The sequence below is a fragment of the Cetorhinus maximus genome, chromosome 16, assembly GCF_964194155.1.
Source record: "Cetorhinus maximus chromosome 16, sCetMax3.hap1.1, whole genome shotgun sequence".
NCBI lineage: Eukaryota > Metazoa > Chordata > Chondrichthyes > Lamniformes > Cetorhinidae > Cetorhinus > Cetorhinus maximus.
The window spans coordinates 87,285,214-87,305,510 of NC_135894.1; the positions used below are offsets into that span (position 1 = coordinate 87,285,214).

At 45.1% G+C, this 20,297-nt stretch overlaps 1 protein-coding gene across 5 annotated transcripts in view; it reads left to right on the forward strand.

The window, feature by feature from the left end:
- Positions 1 to 20,297, forward strand: part of erg (ETS transcription factor ERG) — a 276,979-nt gene that overhangs the window by 246,174 nt on the left and 10,508 nt on the right. For 3 of the 5 annotated variants that reach the window (XM_078560285.1, XM_078560288.1, XM_078560290.1), the window contains exons 4-7: positions 5,129 to 5,332; positions 14,315 to 14,395; positions 17,564 to 17,635; positions 18,521 to 18,583. In XM_078560285.1, coding sequence (XP_078416411.1) covers positions 5,129 to 5,332; positions 14,315 to 14,395; positions 17,564 to 17,635; positions 18,521 to 18,583 — 420 coding nt within the window. The remainder of the gene's footprint in view (positions 1 to 5,128; positions 5,333 to 14,314; positions 14,396 to 17,563; positions 17,636 to 18,520; positions 18,584 to 20,297) is intronic. The other 2 variants (XM_078560286.1, XM_078560287.1) reach the window with 1 other exon arrangement.

Sequence of the window (20,297 nt, forward strand, 5' to 3'; positions counted from 1 at the left end):
GGCTCCCTTTATTCCTGGCAGTGGAACACACAAAGCTGGCAATTCACGATGGTCTGTTCTATCGCTTTGGAAGTGCCCGGCCACCAGTCGGTGGATTGGGCCCATACCTCGCACTTGGTGATGCCCAGATGACCCTGATGTATCTCTTGAAGGACATCTGGTCACAGGGAGGCTGGGATGACCAGCTGTCCATCTTTGACCAAGAGGTCATCCATGACTGTAAAGTGATTCTGCTGCTCAAACCACATTTTAGCTGCATCTCCATTTGGTCTCTGTCGAGGCTACCCTTGTTGGTAGTAGGTGCAGTTGGGGGTGGACTCTTCTTTATGGAGTTGCTCCTGGTGGATTTGCTGGAGTTTAGGTGTGGTTGCCGGCAGGTGCATGGTAGCAGTACGGGAGTAGGCCTTGAGTGCTGCGACAAAGCCGGCATCCTGATTTGTCTTGAGGCCCACGGTTGCCCTTGAAAGTGTGGCTGCCATTCTCTGATATTTTTCCTTGGATGTAAACAGTCTCATAGGTGAATCTCACAAGACATAGGTGAAACCTCTGGATTCTACGAGGCATCTTTGCATATCTTTCTTGTTCAACAAGGAGGCCAGTGGTTTATGGTCCATCTTGATTGTAATCTTGAGGTCGATGATGTGGTCAGAAAACTTCCTCCATACCCGTGTGACTGCAGGATCTTCTCTGTCGATGATGGCGTATCTTTCCCCCATGTCCAACAGCCCTCTGGAAGTGTAGTGGGAGGGTGGACAACTGCCACCCAGTTGCTCCTGAAAGAGGACCACCCTGTCGGGCAGGTCTGGTTTGTACTGGGGCAGAACGTCAGTGGAGAGCAGCATCACACTGATGCGAGTGAACGCTCGCTCTTGCTGGGAATCCCAGTACCACGCTTGATTTCTCTTGAGCAGGTGTCTCAACGGTTCTGTGACCTGTGCCAAGTGTTGAAAAGATTGTTTGGTGCTTCACAGAGCGGTCTGGAGGCTGGTATGGTTGAACATAAACCATTTATTGTTAACCCATAGCTAAGTACATATCCCAAGCACTGCCATGCTGCCTCCATGCTGGCTCCCCTCAGATTATTTTCCACAGGCCATCTACTATCATGTGACTCTCTACATCACTATGTGGGCAGTACTGTTCTCCAGTCCACCATTAACCCTTACTCTGCTGAATACCCTTATCCTACACCAAGTGAGGTAAAAACCACCAGCAAGTTTACCATCCCCAGGAGATGCTGGAGATCGGGGACAGAGGCAGGGGTGCAGAAGTCGGCGATTGCCTTGGTTTTTTTGTGGGTCCACTGTGATGCCTTTGTTGCTGATGGACATGGCCCAGGAACTGAATGGAGGACTTGGTGAATTCGCATTTGTCATTCAGCACCAGCCCTGCCTCCTGCAGTCACTCCAAGACTTCCGTGAGTCTCTCATCATGCTCTCCCACTGTGACTCCGTGAACCAAGGCATCCTCTATGAGGCACATGACCCCCTGAAAGCCCTGAAAAATGTCAGACATCGTGCATTGGAATATCTCTGGCGCTGACGTGATCCCAAAGGGCAGATGGTTGAAGCAAAATCTGCCAGAAGGAGTAATAAATGCGGTCTCATCGAGGAGAAGCTGCCAGAAACCACTGTTAGCATCTAGTTTGGAAAACGCCGTGCTCCTGGAGAGCTTAATGAGGCTCTCATCCACTGAGGAGACGGGATAGACCTCCTTGGCCATGGCCTTGTTAAGCTGTGTCAGGTCAACACATATGTGGAGGGACCCGCTCGTTTTTAGGACTGGGACCATCTCGGAGCACCATGCGGTAACTTGTTTGGTGGGGAGGTGACCTCCATGTTCACCATCTTGTCCAGCTGCTGCTGTCCTTTCTTCATGAGAGGCCGGGGAACTTTTCATGGAGTGAAAAGGCGGTTAAGCGTCATCCCTGAGCGTAATCCTGTACGCATTTTTCAGGCGGCCTAGTCCTGTGAAGAGCTTTGGCAACTCATGCCTGTATTTGGAGCCAGGCCTTTTATCGGTTGACCTTGTCAATCTGTTGCAGGAGGTTGAGTTTGATACAGGCGCTGCAGCTTAATAGAGAGTAGTCCTGGTTGTGGACGACAATGAGGGTTGTTTAGATCATTTTGTTCTTATACCTCAGAGTTGCCTGCAGGGTGCCCATGTCTGGAAGGCAGAGTCCCCCTGTCACGTGAAGTGAAGTGAAATGTCTGTTGTTTGAAGCTGGAGGTCTTTGAGCTCTGGTTCCTCATCTGACTGGACTGTCACACTGGCACCTGAGTCAAATTTAAAATTTGTTAGATGACCATTTACCAGGATGTCAACATTCCAAAATGAAGGACCACGATCTTTGAGCTCACCCTGTGCGTCTTCTGGGTTTTTGATCTCGACCTCGTGGATTACCTTTGGGCTATCTGTGTGGCGCTGGGGTTCTGACTTGCGCAGTTTGCCAAAATGTCCCTTCCTGCTGCAGCGGAAGCACTGGGCTGTACTTGTAGGACACTGACCTCTCCTGTCAGGGTGCTTCGCACTGCAAGGTCACTCTGCTGAGCGGTTCAGGAATTGTTTTCCCTGACTTGGATTATCCCGGCACCTTTGTGACCTGATAAGCTGGACTGAGGGTTGGCTTCTGCCCAATGTTGTGTTCTCTCCCTTTAGAATTGTCCTGTGTTGCTCAGACAGTCTAACTATCCAGATTGCTTTGTCTAGGGTTAGATCATCTTTTGCTTGCAAGTCGGCATAATTTTTGCTGAAGTCGGGAGCAATCCTGTCACTTAAAAATATTTTTCCCCCAAAGACCCCAATTTCATGACTGGTCTGGGCCTTGGGCCAAGTGGAGTTGGGAGCGTGGAATGGTGGATCCATGTTAAGGATGCTTAATGTGTGGGTACAGTTTAAGACCTTACAGGCTTTCAAGATAGTGTCGCCATTCATTGCAGTACAAAGGATTTCCCACTTTTGCCGGCTTTGGCGGGATCTGCAAAATGCCAGTGGCGTGCTTCTGGAAAAGAATTTTTAACAATGGCTGCATGGGTTGGCTGTCTGCCAACTTATTTCGTTTGGCGATTTACTGTCGCAAGTAGCGAGGCGTTCAAATTCAACGCAGTCTAGCTGCTTTACGTTCCAGAGAGGCTGAGTAATTTAATTAATCTTTCTTTTATTTGGAACTCAGAAGCCACCTGTTGAGGCTTGGAGCCAGGAATCAGGTTTAGTGATGACTTTCGCTCAAATGATGCTTCTGACTCTGGATTGGCAAAAGGGGTTCTCAGGACTAGCTGCAGCCTGAAACTTAAAAAGATTTAGCTCACCCCTGCAGGCTCTGGATGCTGAAGCTGGGCTTCCAAAGGAGATTCTGTGGAGTCTTCTGCTGCAGTAAAATCTCTGCATTCAGCTTCCAGGCTCTTTTCTATGGAGCTTTCTCTGGTGAATTTTCTCAGCATCTTCAGCTTCAATTGGGATCTTCTTTCAGGCCAGAATTTCCATTGAAATTTTTCCTTTTCTCAGTCTTTCAGCATTCCAGTGAGGTTGAGGGTTTTTGATCCTGAGCTGCCACCATGTTGGGATGGTGTTGTTTATAGAACATGTCTGTTAAAGAAGTCTTTGTTGTCTGCTGTATGTTAACAGCAAGTCTTTAATAACTACTTGTAACTATATACATATACACAGCGAAGGGTACAGGCAAGGAGCTATCTCCATGTCTAGGTCTTAACACGGCTCTGCTCAGCACCACAATGACCTAGGTCATGTGTCTTTTTACATTACCATGGGTGGGATTTTCCACTCAGCGTGTGGGCGCACGCCCAACATGCCTGAGCATGAAATAGCGCGCAATGATGTCATCGTGCACGTGAGAGTTGGCAGTGCGCCCGCTGACAATTAAAAGGCCTATTAAGGCCATTAATCAATTAAAGCTGTATTTTTCACTGCCCGTCCAACGTTACGGTTGGCAGACGGGCGAATCGGTTAGGTGGCCTTTGGAATTTTTTAGGAAACCTCACCCACAGGCGGGATGAGGTTTCCGTAATTAAACAAAAAGAATAAACATTTTTAGGCAGAATTTTTCAAACATACATGTTAAGATGAGTGAGTCCGATTTGTGTACATTATTTCCGGATTTTTTAAAACTTTATTCATTTGGTTTAAAATTCTTCAGCTCCCTGAGGCATCTCCCTGCCTTCAGGGAGATTTCAGTGCGCACTCCCCGGCGCAGGTACAGACTTTTGCGCTCGCCTTCCTCCCACCCCCACCTTGGCAGCGCTGAGCTGCTCAGCGCGCCTTTCACCATGGCTGCCCGTTGATTGGGCGGTGGGCCATTTCCCGACCGCTCCCGGGCCCACCCTCTGCGCCCATCCGATGATCTGAAAATCCTGTCCTCTGTGGGGAGCATTGTATTCAATCTCACCTTAACCCTGGATGTGCCAGACCCTTACACTACAGAAGAGACCCATAAAAAGCTCAAAATGTTTTTGGTCGCATGAGTTTACATTTCAGCTTTTAAGAGGTGCCAGCCTCCTTGAAACTTTCCTTTGCAGTAAGTATTAGTAAAGGGTGCGGGGATATTACCTGCATGGATATCACTGCCTATTCACTTTCTTTCCCTGGTTAACACTTGGGTGCCATAGATCCTATAAAGCTGACTCTGAACTAGAGCAAGCAAGTTCTAATCTCTGTCCCAACCGATTTGCTGGTAGAGAAGGGTGGAGATGATGAACAATGGGATAGAACAGCTTTTCCAGGCCTTCCTGGAAACCTTGTTGGTGAAACAGCACACATCTGTGGACTGAAGGGGAGAGAGAGAAGAGATACCTTCCCCGTTCTCTTCCAGTGTGCTCTGTGCAAATTTGGGGCTTCCCAGCATTTATTTTAGGAACACTCAAACTCAGTCAGTGGCCACATAATTGAGCAATTTTATTAACTTCTTTGCAATGTTTGTACTCGTTAAGGTGAGGATCTTAGTGCTGCGAATGGAACAGTTTTAACTCAAGTGCTCAGTATCAGCATGAAGCACTAAAGTCAGGTATAAAATGGTTAGGTGCCAAGTAAAGCTCACTCACTGCTCCAAGATAACATTGTTAACATATGTGTTTTCTTTCTCTCAACCACCCACTTCCCTCCCGCCCACATATAGATCCTACACTATGGTCCACAGATCACGTGAGGCAGTGGCTGGAGTGGGCAGTGAAGGAATATAGCTTGATCGATGTCAACGTGTCACTCTTCCAGAATGTTGATGGGAAGGAGCTATGCAAAATGACCAAAGAGGATTTTCAGCGTCTCACCCCAAGCTACAATGCCGACATCCTCCTGTCACACCTGCACTACCTCAGAGAGAGTAAGCACACATGCTATCTGAAATAAAATGCTGCTATTATTACTGGTGACCATGAAAATACCAATTGCCATAAAAACCCATCTGGTTCACTAATGTCTTTTAAGGAAGAAAATTTGCTGTCTTTAACTAGTCTGAGGTAGATGTGACTATAGACCCAAAGCGATGTTGTTGATTCTTAACTGCCAACTGAAGTGGTGTGGCAAGGCACTCAATGGTAACAAACCACTATGAAAAGGTCTAAGGCCTAACAGCATAATGGGTGTACAGACACCACATGGGCAACAGCGGTTCAAGAAGGCAGCTAACTACCATCTTGTCAAGGACAATTAGGGATGGGCAATAAATGTTGACCTAGCCAGCAATGCCCACATCCTGTAAACGAATACAAAACAATGTCCTTCAAAACTGAGCAAAGTAGATCCTATCTTTCAGCAATACTGTAAAATAAGTGATAGCCAATTGCTTTACATTTCTCCCGTTTTTTTTTCCGTTGAAGTCAATTCACTATCATGCGGTTCGCACTATCACACAATCTATCCCATCCTTCACAGTTCCAATGTAGGGCTAGGCTTAAAACAACTTTTCTTCCTTTGCAGATACTGCCTGACCTGCTGAGTATTTCCACCATTTTCAGTCCTTGCTTCTATTGCTTTGATTGTCAGTTGGAAAGTTAATGCTCAAACGAATTGTAATGTGGATGTTAAGATACAATTAACAGTAGTTTGCAATAAGATTCTATGGTCTTTGCACAAAAAAAAATACTCCCTCTAATAGTTTCTTGAAACAACCATGCATCCTTTTTTTCCATCTTGGTTTTTTTGCCCAGCTCTGCTGAAGGAACTAACTCATTGCTAGGATGCAGTTCCATGTCTCTTCAGTTGTTCTTCTGTGTGTTGGCCAAGAGGACATCCTTAATATGTAAGCCTAGAGAGTGAGAAGCTGCAGGCTATTCATCACGAAGGAAAGGCCAGAGGGCGTAACATGAGAATTACATAGAGTTTACAGAGCAGAAACAGGCCTTCCGGCCATCAGGTCCATGCTGGTGTTTATGCTCCACACATGCCTCCTCCAGCCATACAACATCTAAACATATCAGTGTAACATTCTATTCACTTCCCCCTTGACCAGGTTCCTCTTAAAAGTGTCTATACCAATTGCCTCAGCCACCCCATTGGTATCAAGTTCAGCTATCAACTTGACCATCTAACCACTCTCTGTCTTTACCTGAAACCCACACAAATACAGTGTCCACTAGGTTTTCACTGGATCTTTTCCCTTCCCAGCTCAGAGTAAACTGCAACAACTGCTTCGAAAACCATGGTTAGAAATGCATAATTCAAGTACTGACAATGGGCCAGTTTAGATCTTCCCTGGTCAGTACATCTCCATAACTTTCCTCAATGGTGGAGAAGAAGTTTCCAGATTTCATTCCTCTATTTGGCCTGGGTTGTTATTTGTTTCTCTCCCTTGTCCCAGGAGATCACATAGTTGTGGGTAGGATGGAGAGTACATGCATTAGGGGCCAATGGGATGACCGACAAATGCTGCCTTGCTAGCGACGCTCACATCCCATGAAAGAATACAAAAACAAGGCTTTGCTGTTGTGTGGGAAAGGTTGGATTGAGCAGAGGGTCTTTTCCTGTCTGTTATTTTTCATATGTTATATGTAACACACCAGGGAGTGTGTTTACTCAGTGAGACACTGACTCTTCCAAAATTATATTTTAGAGCTTCCATTTTTGTCCATTCTACAAAATAGCTGCATAACAAGTAATAAGATTAGGAAATGACATGGTTAAACCATTGAGGCAATGCAGGGCAGAAAATAACTATTGTAGGTAGAGTGAGGCGTGACATAAATGGTATCACAGGCTGCAAGGCTGGTGGCTTACAAAATTTATAAATACTGAAATTTTATATTGAATATATATCATCATCCAGATTAGGCCAGCTCTGTCTTGGCAACACATACAGGCCCAGAAATCCTGGGGTGTGACAGACCTCAAGTAAATGATGAAGCGGGCACCCAGGATGGGAGCCAGTTGGAAAGGGAGGAATGACTGGTTTGGAAGGTAGGGATGGTCAGAACGTGAGATAGTGGTGGTGGGGGGAGGCAGCAGTGACTGGTGACGGGGAACAGTGGTGAGCTTGGGCACAAGGAGTGGGGATGGAGGAAGTAGAGGTGATCGGGGTGGGGTCTGGTGACTGGCAGAGCCTGCATTCTTTCGACGTGGCCTTCATGTGCTTCTCCAAGCTGCACATTCAGGTTAGTAAATTTTAAACACTTACTTTGTTGGCTGTGGCCTAACAGGCAGTCCCTTTAAGAACCACCTGTCACTATGTAGGCCTGGTCTTCCTGAATGTAGCTGATGCTGGTGTCGCTGCCTCAGGGCAAAGCAATTTGGTAGTTGGGGTTTGGGTGCCCGTATGCAAAGGGCCTAATGCCTATTTTCAGGTTTGAGCACTGCATGCCAATATTTTGACCTTTACCAATATGACGCGTCTCATAATCAGCTGGATCCTGTCCGCCATTTTGGTGACTTAGAGGTCGTTTAGTATCAGAAAGACAGTGTTGAGGAGTTTCTAGGCCACAGTTCCGAATGAAGCTTACATGGCCACAAACATCATGGAGTTAATTAGTTAAACTGGCTGCTAATTATTTGGTTTCTCCATGCTACGTTGCACAGCTCTGTCGCACACATTGAGATGCAGGCTCCCAAGTCTATTATATTTCCATGCATTTTAATTGACTGGCGTGAGCTGTAAAATGCTCAGTAAAACTGATATAAAGAAAGCTCCTTCCTGCAATGATTTGCATTAATGTCAAAGGTTGGAAGTGATATGGAGTGCAGAAATAAATAGCTGAGAGGAAGGGCGCAGCACTATTTATTGCACTGATGCTTATTCCTATTCATGCTTCAGCATCCTGATTTTGGGACAGTGCCACGTGCTAGCGAGCTCAGAAATAGGAGAATAGCACAGATGAATACGTGGCTTATGAGTTGGTACAGGAGGGAGGGTTTTAGATCCCTGGATCACTGGGACCGTTTCTGGGGAAGGGGGGACCTGTACAAGCGGGGCGGTCTACATCTGAACCAGAGCGGGACTAACATCCTTGCGGGCGGGTTTGCTAGTGCTGTTAGGAGGAGTTTAAACTAATTCGGCAGGGGGAGGGGACACAATGTTAGCAGAATAGGGACGCATCATAATACAGTAAAACAATCAAGTCAAAGGGAGCACAGCTGCATTAAGTTTCAAGGGAGTAAGGCAAGGCTGGATGGTCTCTACGTTAATGCCAGGAGTATTACAGGTAAAATGGATGAGTTAAGGGCGAGGATTGACATGTGGAATTGTGATATAATAGCCATCACAGAGACGTGGTTGAGGGAGGGACAGGATTGGCAGCTCAACATTCCGGGATACAGAATCTTCAGGCGAGACAGGGGAAGAGGGTAAAAGAGGAGGAGGCATTGCATTATTGGATAAGAAGTCAGTTACTGCAGTAAGGAGAGATGATAACTTGAAGGGGGCATTGAATGAGGCTTTGTGGGTAGAGCTTAGGAATAAAAAAGGGGCAGCCAAATGTTAGGTGTTTATTATAGACCCCCAGATAGTCAGCAGGAAATTGAGGAGCAAATATGTGCACAATTTGTGGAGGTGTGCAAAAACAATAACAATGGGGTAATTATATTAGGTGATTTCAATTTTCTCAACATTAATTGGGATAGATATGGTGTCAAGGGCTTGGATGGAGTGCATTTCTTGAAATGTGTACAGGAGAACTTTTTAGGTCAATATGTAAAGGGTCCAACAAGGGATGGCGCAGTGCTGGACCTAATTCTGGGGAATGAAGCCGGACAGGAGGCTGAGGTGGTGGTGGGCGAGCATTTTAGTGTTAGCGACCACAACATGGTACAGTTTAAGGTTCTTATGGACAAAGAAATAGACAAGTTGCAAAATGTTTTGGATTGGGGGAGAGAGGATTTTAGTCAAATAAGGCAGGATCTGGCCAAGGTAGACTGGGAACAGTTACTTGTGGGGAAATCTACAGAGGAGCAGTTGGGGGCGTTCAAAAAGGAAATGGGGAGGGTACAGGCTCAACATGTTCCCTCTAGGGTGAGAGGAAGGAGTAACAAGCCCAGAGAACCATGGATGACCAGAGATATTCAGGTTACGATGAGAAGGAAAAGAGAGGCTTTTAGCAGGTACAAGAGGAGCAAATCAGCGGAGGCATTAGTGGAGTACAGGCAGTGCAGGGTGGAGCTTAAGAAAGCAATTAGGAGAGCAAAGAGGGGATATGAGAAAGCTCTGGCTGGTAAAAGTAGGGAAAATCCCAAGATATTCTATAAGTATATCAATGAGAAGATGATAACCAGGGAAAGAGTAGGGCCCATAAGGGACCAAGGGGGCAATTTATGGGTGGAGCCAGAGGACATCGCTAGAGTGTTGAATGAATACTTCACGTCCGTCTTCACCCAAGGGAATGAGGATGAAGATATAGAACTTGGGGAGAGAGACTGCGAGATTCTTAAGCAAATTGATATAGTGAGTGACAAGGTATTGGAGGTGTTGGCAGGCTTAAAAGCGGACTAATCTCCAGGTCTGGATGATTTGTGTCCCAGACTGCTGAGGGAGGCAAGGGAGGAGATCGCAGGGGCTCTGACCCAAATTTTTAATTCCTCTATGGCCTTGGGGGAGGTGCCAGAGGACTGGAGAACAGCTAATGTGGTTCCAGTATTTAAGAAGGGTTGTAGAGATAAGCCAGGGAATGACAGGCCAGTGAGTCTCACAACAGTGGTAGGGAAACTATTGGAGAAAATTCTGAAGGCGAGAATCTAGGCAAGGTTTGATCAGGGATAGTCAGCATGGCTTTGTCAGAGGGAGGTCATGCCTAACAAATGTGATTGAATTTTTTGAGGAGGTGACCTGGTGTGTAGATGAGGGTAGTGCAGTTGATGTTGTTTATATGGATTTCAGCAAAGTCTTTGACAAGGTCCCACATGGGAGACTTATAAAGAAGGCAAATGCACATGGGATCCAGGGTAATTTTATAAGGTGGATTCAGAATTGGCTTAGTTGTAGGAGACAGAGGGTGATGACAGAAGGCTGCTTTAGTGACTGGAAGCCAGTGTCCAGTGGCGTACAACAGAGATCTGTGCTGGGTCCCCTATTATTTGTCATTTATATAAACGACATAGATGACTACGTTGGGGGTGGGATTAGTAAGTTTGCGGATGACACAAAGATTGGCCGGGTGGTTAACAGTGAGGTTGAATGTGTTGGGCTACAGGAAGATATAGACGGGATGGTCAAATGGGCAGATAAGTGGCAGATGGAATTTAACCCTGAAAAGTGTGAGGTGATACACTTTGGAAGGAGTAATTTGACAAGGATGTATTCAATGAACAGTATGACACTAGGAAGTTCTGAGGAACAAAAGGACCTTGGCGTGTGTGTCCATAGATCTCTGAAGGCAGAGGGGCACGCTAGTGGGGTGGTGGAAAAGGCATATGGGACACTTGCCTTTATCAATCGAGGCATAGATTACAAAAGTAGGGAGGTCATGTTGGAGTTGTGTAGAACCTTGGTGAGGCCACAGCTGGAGTACTATGTGCAGTTCTGGTTGCCACATTATAGGAAGGATGTGATTGCACTGGAGGGGGTGCAGAGGAGATTCACTAGGGTGTTGCCTGGGATGAAATATTTAAGTTATGAAGAGAACTTGGATAAACTTGGGTTGTTTTCGTTGAAGCAGAGAAGACTGAGGGGCGACCTGATCGAGGTGTACAAGATTATGAGGGGCATGGAAAGGGTGGATAGGGAGCAGCTGTTCCCCTAGTTAAAGGGTCAGTCACGAGGGGACATAAGTTCAAGGTGAGGGGCAGGAGGTTTAGGGGGATGTGAGGAAATACTTTATACCCAGAGGGTGGTGACGGTCTGGAATGCACTGCCTGGGAGGGTGGTGGAGGCGGGTTGCCTCACATCCTTCAAAAAGTACCTGGATAAGCACTTGGCATGTCATAACATTCAAGGCTATGGGCCAAGTGCTGGTAAATGGGATTAGGTAGGTAGGTCAGGTGTTTCTCACGTGTCGGTGCAGAGTCGATGGGCCGAAGGGCCTCTTCTGCACTGTGAGATTCTGTGATTCTGTGACTAAAGCCAGTTGAACCCCAAAATTACTGAAGGATGAATTCCAAAAGTAGGTTCAACCTGAGTGGAAGCTGGACTTATTAACATTGGAATACTGCAGTGCCAGAGTGACATACTCAACTGTGTCGCTCGCTTATTGGTACAGAGGGCATGCCAACATCTTCCAGTATTGGTGCGTATCATTAGTGGAGAGTACACATCTATGGCAGTATTGAATATAAATGGCTACAGACAACGTTGTGTCAGTGGGGACTTATCAAGACAGTTGTTAATTGTTTAAAGTGATTGATTTTTTTACTGTCTAATATGGTTACATCAATAAACCTGATGACAAACAAGTTGTAATCTGTCTGTCTCTGAGACATTGGGTTAGAGGTTAGCTATGGCCTGTTGTTAGGTGTGATAGGCAGACAGACAAATTAGGAGGCTCAAGCCCTTCCAGCATTTGGGCCTTGGCCTCATTGCAATGATTTAAAGGGGCAGTCAGCCTTTGTCATGCCTTGAGAGGTAGGTCACCTATTTTAAACACATCAATTATGGGCTACTTACCTGCCATGAGGTAGGTCATCAGGAGGGGGTGGGGGGGTGCAATGTGAGGGGTGTGGCAGGGGTTATGATAGGGAATTTGCTTTTCAGCAGGGACCCTTGGAGTGCTGAGGAAATGGAAGGAACAGTCTTGCTCCTCCTGGTTCACATAAAGCTGTAAAGAAGTAACTTTACTCAGCTTTCTGGGGCGACCACTTGCTATGTTGCATCTTTGACAGGAATACCTGAGGTAGAAATTATTTAGTTTTGCACACATTTTACTAACATTAAACAGGCCAAGTGGTGGTGAATTCAGCACTGTGTTCGGTCCACAGCTAAATTTGTCAGGGAATGTTTTCAGACATTCTTCTGGTTTTCCCCTAGTGTGTGAGAAGTGGCTATCGCTGAAAAGGTACGTTTTTCTTTATCCAACTGGATATGGAGCCATCAGGAGCAAGGGTGGTCCTCCCAGCTCCGCAGCACTCCCAAAAACCACTGCTAGCCTGTGATCTGCCCGAATGTGACCCCGCACCTCCCCACCCATCCTTTATTCCAGCCCCCCACACACCCAACAACTCCTGCTGGATTTACTTGAGAGTTGAGGGCTGTTGCCAGTGACATAAACCGCCCGGAATTCCCCTGTTTGAAATGGGTGACCTGTCTCTTGGGTAAACCTTGAGCTTCCCAGTTGGGATGTATGGGAGGTGAGCAGAGCAATGGAGTCTGCAGCAATATCATGGGAAAGGAACTTATTTGAAAACATGGTGCCAGTCCTTGGTACCACAAGGCTATAATCAATCCATCCTAACTCATCCATCCAGAGAGTATCTGTTCATCATTACATCTGACTGTTCCCTGCAGATCCCAGGGTTTTTGCCTTCATCAGCTTGCCCACACATTACAAACTGGTTAAATATAGAACTTCCTGCTATCTGCATAAATTAACCTTTATCGCGTTTGAACCTATGCCCCCTTTATTTATTGATAAGGTGCTTGCATCCTCATCTCCTCTCAAGGCTGAAAGTACCATGTTTCTCCAGTTTGTCCTCATATTCAGTCCTCTAGTGATATTGATTAACATTATAAGTTTTCTCTGCATGACCTCCAGGACTTGTGTCTTCCTGTGTCTCATTGACCAGGAGTGGACACAGTACTCAAGGTGCAGGCTGACATGATCATTTTATTGTCTAAGCAGGACTTCCTCCAACTGATAAGCAACGATTCTGCCTAGATAGTACTGCAATCTAGTTGTTTTGTTGATTGGATGAGTATTAAACCTGCTAAATTCCCTAAGACTCTTTCAGCTTCATCCTGCACTTCTTGAAATGAAGACTCAATGCATCATCTCCTGCTTATTTCAACTCATTCTTTCGCAGGACCTTAAAACTTGGGAACCCTTTCCCTCCCTTTACCTGCAAACTTTAAAAACCCAAATCTTAGTGCCACCTAATCATTACTCCCTGCTTTACATTTGGCACCTCTTCTATTTCTCTCAGTCCCAGTGGTTTCGACAAAGGATCTTGGCCCTTCAGCTAGGCTGCCCAATTTAAAAAGAGTGGATTATTTTTATTCCCTCACCAAGTGCTAATCAACATTACCAGCTCATTCAGGTGGCATTACGACGTAGAAGTAGAGCTGTGCAAAATGGCACAATGACCATTTCTGATTCGGCAATGGTAGAAAATTGGACATTGTAGCTTCAGAAAGACTTAAAAGAAAGACTTGCATTTATATAATGCCTTTCATGGCCGCAGAGTGTCCCAAAGCACTTTACAACCAATGAAGTACTTTCGAAGTGTAAGTACTGTTGTAATGTAGGAAATTTGGCAGACATTTTGCATGCAGCAGGCTCCCACAAACAGCAATGTGATAATGACGAGATAATTTGCTTTTGTGAGCTTCATTGAGGAATAAATATTTGCCAGGACACCAGACATAACTCCTCTTCTAATTCAGAATAGTACCATAGGATCCTTTCTGCCCACCTGAGAGGGTTTGGTTTAAATTCCCATCTAAACGACTGAACCTCTTATAGTGCAGCACTCCCTCAGTACTGCACTGAAGTGTTAGCTTTGAATTTTTGTGCTCAAGTCCTGGAGAGGGACTCGAACCTACAACCTTCTGCCGCAGAGGCACAAGCGTCCCCAATTGAACCACAGGATGACTGAGAGGCCCTGTTGAGCCAATTCTTTCACAGGCCAGAACTTTTTTTTAATCGTTGGCACAAACATCTTCCTTTGTAACTGTCACTTTTCAATAGGTTAATGTTTTGGTGACTGTTGAATCAAATCATTTCCTATTTTGCAGCACCACTTCCTCATTTGACTTCAGATGATGTCGATAAAGCCTTGCAAAACTCACCACGTCTGATGCACGCCAGAAACACAGGTAATATATTAAAGCTGAGCTGTCATCCACAGACTTTTACCCTACCACCCGTTCCCCCCCCACCTCCCAACATGAGGATTTACAGTAACTTACATAATAAACCATAACTGGAGATATTAGCACTGCCCAAAAATGCAAGACACTAAATGCTTAGCGAGGTCCTTTCTGGCTCATTCCCTCTTCCTCATATACAAATGGAAGCCACAAAACAGTTGCAAATGCTCGAGGCATGGAATGGCAGGACCTGGATAGGTCCCCACAAATTCCCCCTAACCATTTTTTAAAAATTTCTGCCAGATTATTACAGTTGCGGAGGTGAGGCGAGGTGCTGTGTTGCAGGGAACAAGGGTGGTCAGGTTTCACTTGTGCATCGCCAAGTAGTTGTTTACAAAATGGTCCTGGCAGCGGTCGGGGAAATGGGGCTTTTGCACTTCAATTTTCTTGGGCAATTGGTGTGTGCGCCACAGGAGGGAAGCGGAAAAAGGATTAGTGTGAGCATTTTCCAGAAATTGTGATTGTTCGACATCGATCTAGCACCAATGTTGTAGGCAGGACACATATTCTTGTTTGAGGTGTCATTGCAATTTGTATAAATCTGGAAGTTCAGTCTAGTGTTGTGGTATTGTGCTAGGATCAGTTTTAAGGTGTCTACAGAGTATCACTGTTCCCTGATGGGACTGGCTCATTTTCAACCAGTGCAAAAGATGGTGACAAAAATCGCTCTTTGTGGTCTGATCAATTGGCCTGCCTACAAAGACAAGTGATTGGCCATGGATTTCCTTCTTTTTCTTCTGTCCTCTTGCTGATACTTTCACGGAAATTAAGGATTACCCACCCTCCCGACAATGGCTGTAAAGAGCCATATATGCCATTTCTCCACCGTTTCCACTAATCTTACATTATGGTAGAAGGTTAGGTACCACCCCAAATATTCAAAACTAAGGGCATATTAATATCCTTGAATAGCAATATACAGAACATCGTTAACAAAATGTGGAAACTGGAGACAATTAAAAGTGAGGAAATAGATGGAATAGGGATATCAAACATAAATCACAATGTAGCATAACAAGCTAAGGACTTAAAGTGCAGCTAAAGTATTGGGCTAAATTCTAGAATACTTGAATACAGAAGGAGAGAGGTAATATATTTATATAGAACCTTGATTAGACTAAACCTGGAGTACTGTGTGCAGTTCTGGTCTTCATTCTACATAACCAGAATTGAGAAGATGTAACTACCAGGAACAATTGGGCAGGTTATGGCTATTTTATCTGAATATAAGGGGACTAAAAGGAAACCTAATAAAGATCTTTGAAGTGATAAAGGGATTCCATGGGGTGGACATAGCAAAACTGCTCCCACTTGTGGGTAAGTCCAGAACACTGGGTGTTGATACCATCCAAGCCAATTGGTAAAGCTGAAACCAAGACACAGAGCTTTCCTTTTTCAAGAGAGTTTATTGACTTGTTCAGTCTCACAGGTCTCTTCCCATTTCCCACCAGTGTCCCAGCTACCCCCTCTTTATAAGTGCTCAAAGGTAATTAATACCCATCACCTGTTTCTCTTAAACTTAACAATGTAATTGACATGACATTAACAAACCTTAACAATGTAATTGACAAGACATTAACAAACCTTAACAATGTAATTGACAAGACATTAACAAACCTTAACAATGTAATTGACAAGACCTTAACATGGGGATAAAGGTAATATAACTAACGCTCAATTAAATAAAGAATTTAAGAGAATTTTTTTTACTCAGAGAGCAGTGAGGATGTAGAACTCACTATCAAATGGAGAGGCTGAAGCAACTGGCATTGATGCGTTTAAGGGGAGGTTTGGTGAATACATGAGGGAGGAGGGACTATCGAACTGGGGTGGAGGATGCAGTTGGCATGGGAGAAGGCTTGTGTAGAGTATAAACACCAGCCGAGATTATTTTGTCCGAGTGACTTGAACCTGTGCTGTCGATTCTATACAACCTGTTGAAAATTGGCTGCTATTGTGCTTTTACATAGTATTTTTGCAATAGATCTACACCTCTTTATTTTGAATAAAAATGATCAATTTCGGTTGAATTATAATCCCCTTTCCCAACTTTTCCATCAGTCGTCCCCTTATATAGCATAGCTTTTGCTCTTTAAGATTGCTTCTTCGGAGAAGCTAAAAATGCTGATCAACAAACTGCAGGAATTCACCTGCTGTGCCTTATACGTTTCTGTTGAGTTGAGCAGACAGCACAAGTTGTACCAGAGACTGACTGGGCACCTTTACAACCGCTTTTTATTTCTCCCCTCCAATGTCCCCTCGAGGCTCCTACCCTTGTTCCCCTGAACACAATGATGCAGCCCTCAGAACCCCCAGCCAAGTGACCGTTCTTCAGGTGTCGGCGCAGACGATGAGTGCTGGGCTACTTCTCTAAAAGAGGCCTTTGCAGCTGAGCCTGTCCTTACTGCAGCTGCGAATTGCTTTGGCTGCTCCATGCTGTGCCACTGTAAATGTGCTCGTGAAAATTTCCACTGATTGGTATCTGTACAGAAACCATAATTGCATTCAGACCAATTCTTAAGCTCTGCACACACCCCAGACTCCCTACCCACATCCATATTTTCCAGTGCTGATCATGAAATAGCAATCTGGAAGCCTGCTAATTTTTCCCTTCCTAGAAAAGGGCTCTGTGTTAACAATAGCCAACTTAGGCCAGGGGTCAAACCTGAGGACAACTGATCTGAAGGAAGCGTTAACGTTTTTATAGATGGGGGGTAGGTGGTGGCATTGTGGTATTGCCACTGAACTGGTATTCTAGAGACCCAGGGTAACGCTCTGGGGACCTGGGTTTAAATCCCACCACGGCAGACGGTGAAATTTGAATTCAATAAAAATCTGGAATTAAAAGTCTGATGACCATGAAACCATTGTCAATTGTTGTAAAAACCCATCTGGTTTACTAATGTCCTCGCCTGGCCTGGTAACCTACATGTGACTCCAGACCCAAGGCAATGTGGTTGACACTTAACTGCTCTCTAAACAAGGGCAATTAGGGATGGGCAATAGATGCTGGCCTGGCCAGCAATGCCCAGATCCCATGAACGAATAAAAAAAAAATTAATTTGTTCTCTTCTAGCACTCAATTTCATGGCTGTGATTTCCTCTTTTCTTTAGGGGGTGCAACTTTCATCTTTCCAAATGCAGCAGTTTATCCTGAACCATCCCAGAGACTCACAGTAAGACCAGGTAAGAATGTACAATGTAAATATAACTGAGCAGCCAGCTATGGGTTGCACTATTGTTTTACACATTTACTATAATTTTTAATGAAAGCTAGCTAACTGATATATGCAGAATATAACTTCCTTGCTCCCTTCACTGCACCATTGGTAACCAAACCTTCTGTTCTCTAGGGTAATCTCCGGAATTGATGCTATGGCAAAGTACTGAGCCATTATAGATTAAAAGGCTTCTGCCTGATCTTTGGTTCATACTAACTTCTCTGATCTTAGTTAAGATGAGGGCCCAGCAATTGGCCTCAGCATCCCTGGGTTCAACAGGGTGGAGGGTGGAGTTGTAGCGGGTGGGTGGAGATCAGCTGGTATTCGTCATTGCTATTCAGTGACCCTTGGTGGCAAATGGATGTGCAGATGTTGAGATGTAAAACAAGGTTGGACTTGACTATGATGCTCTTCATAGTTGCATAGCTCACCCTTAATGTTAGTCGTGCACCTGAAGAATGGTCACTTGGGGGAAGGACTGAGGGAGGGGGCCACAGTCTGTAGAAAGCTGAAGGAAAAAATGATTTAAGTGGGCTTATAGGAATTTAATAAACGGGACAGTATTGGGCAAAAACTAAAAGCTGCAGTAATGAGGGAAATTCCTTAGCTGGAAACAGTTAAATATAACAGAGTTATTTTTTTCTCTCTCGGGTGGGATTGGAGTCTGATTGCAACACCAGCTGCCCACATTTTCATTCCATAAAAGAATAACCCAGATGTGTTTTCTTAGCACCAGATGTCTCGGACTGTCACCAGGCAGTGCTCAGCAGAGGTCTGGTGGTCTGCAAGAGAGTCTGTCAGATTTTTTTTAATTGATGAATATTTCATTCATTCTGCTTTCTATTTTTAGACTTGGCTTACGATACGACCAGACGGTCAGGGTGGACAAGTCATCCTGGAGTCCCGCCAAAGGGTAACAAGTTTATGTTACTGTAGCATTGATCAAAGGAGACCTTTGTTCTCAGAGATAATGAGTATGAGGTTGTAGCAGCCAAGCTGTTTGTAAAGCCTGTGCTCATCAAGGTGCTGAAGGTTAATGCTAGGGAATGAAACTCTGTCAGAGCTTTTCAAATCAAGATATTGAAACGATAAAGCTCCTTCTACTCTCCCTCATCAATGTACCTTAACCGCAATCTCATAAAATTGTCCTCTTTCTTGCACAAGTGTGAATTTTTCTAATTTTCTTTTTTAATTCATTAATTGGTGTTGCTGGCCAGTCCAGCATTTATTGTTCATCCCTAATTGCCCTTGAGTAGGTGGTGGTGATCTGCATTCTTGAACAGCTACAGTTCGTGTTGTGAAGGTTACTCCCAAGTGCTGTTAGGAGCACAGGAACATAGAAGCAGGAGTAGGCCATGAAATCCCACCAGCCTGCTCCACCATTCAATGAGATCATGGCTGATCTGTGACCTAACTCCATATACCCACCTTTTCCCCTGTTCCTTAATACCTTTGGCGAACAAAAATCAATTAAAAAACGAACAATTGATCTAACGTCAATTGCCATTTGTGGAAGAGAGCCCTAAACAGCTACCACCCTTTGCGTGAAGAAATGTTTCCTAATTTCACTCCTGACAGGTCTGGCTCTAATATTTTTGGCTCTGCCTCTCAGTTGGGTAGGCTGTTCCAGGATTTTGACTCAGTGGCATTGAAGGAGCAGCGATATATTTCTAAATCAGGATAGTGTGTGACTTGGAGGAGAACTTGAAGGTAGTGGTGCTCCCTTGTTTCTCTGGTAGTAGAGGTTGCACGTTTGGAAGAGGGTGTTGAAGGAGGCTTGGTAATTTGCTGCAATGTATCTTGTCGATGATAAACACTGCAGCCACATTGTGCTGATGGCGGAGGGAGTGAATGTTTAAGGTGGTGGATGAGGTGCTGATCAAGTGGGCTGCTTAGTCTTGTATAGTTCCTTGGGCAACGGAGAGCATGCTGTCATGCTCCTGACTTGTGCCCTATAGATGTTGGACAAGCTTTGGGGAGCTGGGAGATGAGTTACCCGCTGCAGAATACCCAGCCTCTGGCTTGCTTTGTAGCCCCGGTATTTATGTGGCTGGTCCAGTTAGATTTCTAGTCAATGTGAACCAAAACTCATTGATGATGGGGGAATTCAATGAGTGTAATGCCAATAATGGATGTCAAGGGGTGGTGGTTAGCCTCGTTTTTGTTGGAGATGGTCATTGCCTGGCACTTGCAAGGCACAAAGGTCTGAATGACCTTGCTGCACATGGGAATGCACTGCTTCACTAATTGTAGAATTGCATATGGAACTGTACAGTGTGTAATCATCAGTGAATGTCCTCAGCCTGAGGGAGCTTGCTGCCAATCATTCAAAATGGCTAGAACTTGTCCATCAAGCTGCATATTGCTTTGAGTCACAATGTCGTAATGATGAGGCAGAGCAGCAGCAGAGAAGGAAAGAATAAGAAACACATTCTGCACTCCGGATCCCACTACCTCATGGGACATCCTGCCCCTTGTGACCAAAGATCTGTGGGTTGAGAAATGGCCTGTTCAGTCACATGAAGGCCCATGACAGAAACTCGCAACCCTAAGTAGACATCATCCTCGAATTGAGGGACAACTAAGGAGGATGATGACAATCTGCAGCATGACTTTATAATGGATGG